Source organism: Gopherus flavomarginatus, chromosome 9 (assembly GCF_025201925.1).
Source record: "Gopherus flavomarginatus isolate rGopFla2 chromosome 9, rGopFla2.mat.asm, whole genome shotgun sequence".
NCBI lineage: Eukaryota > Metazoa > Chordata > Testudines > Testudinidae > Gopherus > Gopherus flavomarginatus.
The window spans coordinates 12,972,640-12,980,139 of record NC_066625.1 but is presented as its reverse complement, the minus strand read 5'-3'; the positions used below and the strand labels follow the sequence as shown (position 1 = coordinate 12,980,139).

At 49.2% G+C, this 7,500-nt stretch overlaps 1 protein-coding gene across 1 annotated transcript in view; it reads left to right on the top strand.

Annotated features, from left to right (window-relative positions):
- The first annotated feature begins 2,101 nt into the window (after window positions 1–2,101).
- UNCX (UNC homeobox) overlaps window positions 2,102–7,500 on the top strand; it is a 5,433-nt gene continuing 34 nt past the window's right edge. The window contains exons 1-3 of the mRNA XM_050966330.1: window positions 2,102–2,345; window positions 3,575–3,750; window positions 6,261–7,500. The exon at window positions 6,261–7,500 is cut by the window's right edge and continues 34 nt beyond it. Coding sequence (XP_050822287.1) covers window positions 2,102–2,345; window positions 3,575–3,750; window positions 6,261–7,277 — 1,437 coding nt within the window. The 3' untranslated portion in view covers window positions 7,278–7,500. The remainder of the gene's footprint in view (window positions 2,346–3,574; window positions 3,751–6,260) is intronic.

Sequence of the window (7,500 nt, the reverse complement as noted above, 5' to 3'; positions counted from 1 at the left end):
ATTACTGTTAGAGCTGTGCAGTCCAAATTCAAACTCTCTTCTAGCTTTAAACAGCGGCCGGGAGACAATAATTAAACGAATCTATATTGCAGGGGTGGGGGGTACAGCAGGATATTGTGTGATATTCAATTAGGTGAATAAATACTGTTCCGGATAGACAACACAGAGACTTCACTTTCTTTTTTTATTTCAATTGGAGTTTCTCTCTCTCCACGCACACAAATAAACCCTGTGAAATGATACATTTTGACTGGATATTTTATAACTGGAAAATCTATTTGTGTATTTCCCAGAGATAAAGGGCTGGTTCTCTCTCTCTTTTCCCCCCAGACTTGAAGGATTTAATTCTGCATGAACCTCCCAGAAAGGTTTAAGGGGTTCCCTCTTTAGTTTTTAGTTTCCCCCACCAGCTCCTTTTTCGTCTGGGGGGAGGGTTCGCTGCGGGAACGTAAAGGAATATAAACAATCACTGAAAGAGGAAACAAAATTCGGTTTAAGCCCTTCAGATAATAGAGATAAATATTCTAGAAACCCGGAGTCAAATAAGTTCCAGTTCCTATTACATAACATTGCAGTTAATATAGAAAATCGAGTCTGCCTGGGATGATTCTCTCTCTTGCCGCCTCCATCCGTTCTAGTTATCCCTCGTGTTTGTTTGGGAATCGTAACTTTCATTATTTATGGCGGAGAAATCGAATAAAGGCATCCCAATCCGAGCAAGCTGAGTCCCTTCGACTGCACGTAGGAGGGCGGATTTGGGATGAGTGGCTGGATATATATTTTATCTCCTTCCTCACACCCTTTCTTTTACTGCTTAAAGAAGAATAGAAAATTATTTCCTTAATTATATTTCTATGATGTCGAATCACTAATGACTGTACTGGGGGAAAAAACAGGATCCACTCCAAAGTATGGATGGTCCTTTCTGCTGCTTCTCTCCTGCCACCCTCCCATTCTTGCAGTTTGTTTAAGAATATTTTCTTTAATTATTTAACTTTTGGAGTTTATCAATATTTTATATTGGTGAACCTTCTATGGGAATATAATTTAATTAGAACAAATTTGGCTGCAGCTTCGAGGCTATTAATCACTGGCAGAGTAAAAGTGTGTGTGTGTGTACATGTTTCGCCCCCTCCCTTCTTCGAGTGGGGGTGTAGTAGTGGGTTTTAAAACTTTATTTTTTGGTCTCCCTTTGCGAAATCGGCTGCTTTTAATTAGCCACCCTCTGGCTATATTCATAATTTAATATTTCTTGCGTTCGTGGATCAATAGGCGATTGCATTAATTATGATTTTGATTGATATGATCAGCTCACACTTTAATTTCTATAAAGGATTCATCCTTTTTTTTTCTATTTCCCTCCCCTTCCCTTCTTCGCCCCCCCACCCCGCGTTCTAGAGCCGGAGAGGAGATGAAAAGGCTTGTAGCTTTAAATTCAATGTGACAGCTCTGGAAAGAGAGGATGATGAATCTCCTATTATTGGATCAGTCTATTTGCCGCTCAATGTCTCCCTGTAATTGGAGCAACATCACTTTAAAGGTTCAGAGAGTAGAGCATTTCTGGTGAAAAATCCCCACAACACGCCGGTGAATGTTTTAAAGAGAAATCTATTAGTGATTTGGAGAGGGGAGGGGACGAGGGTGGGCACGGGGGGAGGGAGGGCTGAGAGAGGGTGTGTGTAACTCCGGCTGTTTAGTATTTAACTGGGTATCAATCAGATCCATAAGTTCTCCAGCTCCTCGGCACCCCCCACCCCTGGCTGGCTGGCCCATGCCGCCCTCCTCCCCTCCCCAGGCGGGAGTTCTTATCAAAGCCCCCCTTGTCTTGTTGTGACAGCTCTGATATTGTTTATTGAGGCTGGATGTCAGGTATAATTAGCAATCGATATGGAAAACGTTTGCTCCCCACACTGGCACGTCTCTGACGTCAGGACCGATTAACGTTTCTTATTGGTCCCAAATTCCCCCAGCCTGAGCTAATTATTGGGAGCTTGATGTTGATAAAGTTAAAGCGCCCGGGCGCCCTCCAGCATGAGCCCCTTCCCGCACCGCCGCCGCCTGCTCCCGCCGCCCCGCGCCGCGCCCCGCTAGAGCCGCCCCCATGATGGACAGCCGCCTCCTGGAGCATCCCCATGCCCAGTTCGGAGGCATGGTGGGCTTCCCTTACCCGCTCGGCCACCACCATGTCTACGAGCTGGCCGGGCACCAGCTGCAGTCGGCGGCCGTGCCCTTCTCCATAGATGGATTACTGAACGGCTCCTGCGCCGCCTCGGTGGTGAACCCGGCGCCGCTCCTCCCCGCGGGCTGCGGGGTGAATGGGGACAACCAGCCCTTCAAGCTCTCAGGTAAGCGGCCCCCCTCTGCTCCTGGATACGCCGCACCCCTCAGCGGCGCCCCCGCCCCCAGCTCCAGATCTGATGCGCGGCACCCACGGAGAACAGAGGGCTGCTTTTCCGGGTGGGTGCGTGGGTCTGATCTTCTCCCCACGGGTCGCTACAGGGGGATCCGGAACCAGATCAAAGACGGGCAGGATGGTGGACAGGATCGCCACCAACCTTTGTATTTTTTCTAAGAGAGATTTGAACAGATTCTTTAAAAGAAAAAAAGCCTTCGGTGGCTCCTAGCCCCTTGTGAAACCGCACGTGCGCTCTGAACAATAGCCTGCCCATGTGTATGAGTGTGTCCCCTTTCGGGAGTTGGTGTGTCTGGGTGTATGGCGCGGGAGAGGATGCCCATTTTTACAAGCGGGCTAGGAGGGTACCGCTGGGGGTAGGGGAAGAGAGGTTGATGACTAGACTCTGATCCAACGAAGGGCACGAGCAAGTGCAAAGTTTACCTCCTTGGCAAATCTATTGTCTAGTTTTAAGGTACCCCATTAATGCCTGAAGCTGGTATTGTCAATGCTCCTTCTTCGTGGCATCCCCCTCTGCACCCTTGCTCCGGAAGGAGACTCTTGTTTACACGCACAGCACACCACGGTAGAAGCAGTGCCGTCGGGGTCGTTCAAATCGAATCAGTGACCGTAAAGACTTGGGCAGGATCCCATTTTTGCTACACCAGCCATGACGCTTCCGAGTGGGGCTTTGTCAGCAAGCTGGTGGCCTGCAAGCTTTTTACATGCGATTCCCAAGTAGAGACAGGGGACCCGGCAGGAGATGGGCCTGGTTCGGCCCTGATAGGAACCTAGGCGGGCCTTTCCCTGGAGCCCCTATGCCTTGGATTGAAAAGGGGCCCAGTGCCCTTGCGGGCTCTGCTGCTTTAGGAAGTCAAACCTGGACAGACGCCCCAGGTTTATTTAAGTCTGGTCCAGCGATCAGACTTAATTTTAAAACTTTCACTCCTGCACCTGTTTTCCGATGCTGACCTATTTCAAGAATAAACATCCTGTAAAGTAGGCTGGGGGGGGGGGAGGCGAGGCAGAGGGAACAATTTCCCCCCCCGTCTTTGATATGGATGTGTAATGTACAGACTCCCAAGCCTTCTAAAGCTACCCAGTGCAAAGGTAGGTTGTAAATTGCGGAGTGAGAAAAGGCCTGTTTTTTCTGGTTGGTTTATTGTATTTCTGCCTTTTCAGACTCTGGTGACCCGGACAAGGAAAGTCCTGGCTGTAAAAGAAGACGAACCCGCACGAATTTTACTGGCTGGCAACTAGAAGAGCTAGAAAAAGCCTTTAATGAAAGTCATTACCCGGACGTGTTTATGAGAGAGGCGCTGGCTCTGAGGCTGGACCTAGTGGAATCTAGAGTGCAGGTAAAAAAAACCATTTTTTTAGCTTCATAAGGCCAAGTGCTCTCGCCACATCTACCCCGGCCTCCACATTCCCATACCAAATAACCGGTTGTGTTCATTAAACAATTTCTTGTGAACATTTAGTATTTCCCCCTTGGCTCCTGGAACCTGGACACCCCAGTCCTGATTTAGCGATGTGCCAACAGCCTAGTGGGTTGTGTGGGGGGGTTGTTTGCTTGTTTTTTTTGTACCTGAACTTAGCATACACGTTTGCTCTTAATTTATGCATGCGGGTTGGGAAATCTTTCTTGGAGTGAACGTGTTTTGTGATTTAATTCCCCACCCCTTTAAACTTTGCCTGCAAATAGGCCCTGAAGAGTGTAATTCAAGTCGAGAGTTCATAAACCCTTTCCACTGTAAACATTTTCCTTAAATGAGCCAAGAGTGAAAAATTAGCATGCAAATATGAGCCTTAAACATGGTACATTGGAGAATGTAAATAAAGCTTTTAGGCAGCTCGAGGGTGTAGCTAGAGGAATCCTGTAAAACTTCATTTAGACAAACCAGTTATCCACCACTCTTTTTTTCAAAACTATTCGCTTAAACTGATCTTTAAAATAACAGTAATAAAAACCATCCTCGAGTCAAAGAATGCAGGGTTTATCTGTGAGCTGGCTAGTAAATATTCAGATGGTTGCTCGTAGCTTTGAACGAATAAGGACGGATAACCGTAAACTTGCACACTTTAAAAAATACTTCATTTTGCATGCATTTTAAATGTACTGAATCAGTACTTTCGTCTCTGTAAATCACTAGTGTTGTGTTTGATACAAATCCGAAGTGCCCTGTTCTCCTTAGAGTGTGTGTGTGTGTGTGTGTGTGTGTGTGTGTGTGTGTGTGTGTGTTTAAATCGATCATGTACTCTAAAAACTGTGGCGTTTACCACAAGAAGGAGCTAATACCATTACTGGATATTATTAATCCATTAGCATTGTTTAAAGGTGTATTTACAAAATGCTTTTTCCTCCCCCTCGTGACCTCTTCTGGTTTGAAATCCTTTTATCCAATTTGTTCTGAGATTGTTGAGTGAAGTCGAGACCCTCCATTTCCTTTTAATTCGATAATGAGTAATTCTCAGGGACAAGGCCTCCTGGAAGTGGCACAAAGAGAGGCATTTATATATACCATACCAGCAAAAAGCAAAGACGCGCCGTCTGACGCTGGCAGACTTGAAACAAACACCTCTCTGCATCATTCTTCGAGAGCCATTGTTTGGTTTTGTTTTGTTTTTTTTAAATTTGTTGCATTTCAACAAGAATAGATCCCGCACCATCATGCTCGATTCCAATCTATTCTGAAAACATGAGATGGCCTTATATTTACTCCTGTTTTCTGATTACCACAGTCGAAAATAAAGGAGTGGCGGGGGGACTGAGGACAAAGGAATAAAAAACAGAACTGGTGGCAGACAACCAACTCCAATTCTGCTCCTGGCTTGAGAGTGAAATATACATATCGATGATGGTAGCTGGTTTTCCTTTAGATCTGTCAAACGTGCCTCCCCTCTCCCCTATATCTCGCTGAGATTTATTTTAGTTGGATTTGTGAACATTTCTTGGTTTTGATGCTGTAAATAACTCTGTCTCCAATCAAACAAACCCTCGATTTGTTTGATTTACAATATGGCACAAGATTTGGTTCCACTTCTCCTTTGGTGAAGTGTGTAGTATTTTTAGGCGGCTTAAATTTATTCATTATAATGTTTTGTCTCTCTGGTCTCGAGGAAAAATACCTGTGCAATTAATTCAAAATAGTTTTGATCAGCAAGATGAGTAGCTGGAAATCCAAGCGAATTCCATGTGCGACAGTGGAGGCGCAAAGCTCTTAATAAGGACAGACTTTAAAAAAAAAAATCAGAGTCCTACAAAGTTACGGATTTTTTTACTCAGTGACTTTATTTATGTCGCTATGGGATTTTAAAATCAAAAGGTATCTATCCCGCTTCATTCAGGTGGCCGGAGCACAGGCTTCAGTCTAGGAAGACGTTCCAAAGTGAGCCAAACTCTATCTCGACTCAGACTGAGAATCGAATCGTTACCCTCTTTTTCCCCTTAAAACTCTAGGCCGATTTTTTTTATTTATATTTTGGGGGGACAGCCAAGCTGCGCGTGGCTGTGTGCACACTGCAGGGAGAGGCGGACACGGGGATCACTAATTGTTTTGCATTCACTTTCTCCGGTGTATGTATACGGATCTCTCCTTGCATTCTCCCCCACCCCACACCCCAATTTCAATTCCCCAGGCCATCAGCCCGGTTTTAAGAAGGTTTTTAATTTGCAGCCTGTGCGATTTCTGATCTGCTTTACGGAGATCTCTGGCGGGTGTAAAGAAGCACCTTCCTCCTTTCCTCTCTTTCTCCCAGCAGCGGTTCCGGGCCTGCAGCCACCTCGCCTGGGAGAGGGGGAGGCCCTGGCGCCTCCGCCCCACCCCGCGCGCTGAATGTTAATTGCTTCTCATTGTTCGGTGTGTAGGTTTGGTTCCAAAATCGCCGGGCCAAATGGAGAAAGAAAGAGAACACCAAGAAGGGCCCGGGCCGGCCGGCCCACAACTCCCACCCCACCACGTGCAGCGGGGAGCCCATGGACCCCGAGGAGATCGCCCGCAAGGAGCTGGAGAAGATGGAGAAGAAGAAACGCAAGCACGAGAAGAAGCTGCTCAAGAGCCAGAGCCGCCACCTGCACTCGCCCAGCAGCCTCTCCATGCCCAGCTCCGACAGCGACAGCGGCGGGGGCGGGCTGTCCCCGGACCCCCCCGAGGCCAAGCCCCGGGGCGCCCCGCACCCGGCTCAAGCCGAGCCCCCCAGCAGCTGCGACCAAACGGGCCAAGCCTTCTACTCGAGCCAAAGAAGCGGCGCCGGCCGGCTGCAGCGGCTGCCGGACAAGGACTTGTCCTGCTCCTCCGCCTCCTCCTCGGACTGTGGGGCCGGGCCCCGGGGCGCCTCCAGCTTCCACAAGCTCAATCCGTTCAGCGTGGAGAGCCTGCTGTCCGACTCGCCGCCGCGCCGGAAAGCGGGGCTGGACTTCCCGGGCCTGCAGCCCTGCGCCCCCCGCACCCTTCTGGGCAAGGGCCACTTCCTGCTCTACCCCATCACCCAGCCGCTGGGCTTCATCGTGCCGCAGGCTGCGCTCAAAGCTGGCCCGGGCGCGGAGCCCGGCCAGCCGCAGAGAGACTCCCCTCCTCCGCCCGCAGAGCCCGGCTGCGTCTACCCCGGCAAATGCGCCACGAACTCGGGCCCGGGCCATTCCGCCAACTGCAGCCCGGCGGAAAGCAGCAGCAGCAGCCACCCCGGGTCTGGCTCGGGCGCGGGGCAGCCCACAGCCGCCCCCTCCGCCTCCCAAGCGGACAGCGGCGGCAGCTTTCCCCAGCCAAAGTCTCCCGCCCTAACAAAAGACACTTGCAAATCCAGAGACAAATCGGACTGTACCTCGGAGCCTAGCGGCCCCGCAGAAGCCAGCGGTCCAGACTGCGAAGAAGTAGACATGGACTAAAACAAACAGACCCAGAACTATCGTCTTCAGCCCCCAGCTTCCCAAAGCTGAGAACGCATCCCCACCCCCTCACACAAACGCGCGAGAGAGATTAGTTATGAAGAGCAGCTCCCGTTAGGGTTCTAACCCACCGATCCAACCAGGGGATCAGTTAGAGCTTTGGGGTTATTTTTTTTCCTTTTTTTTTTTTCTTAAGAAAGAGAAGGGGGAAAAAAATGCTTAA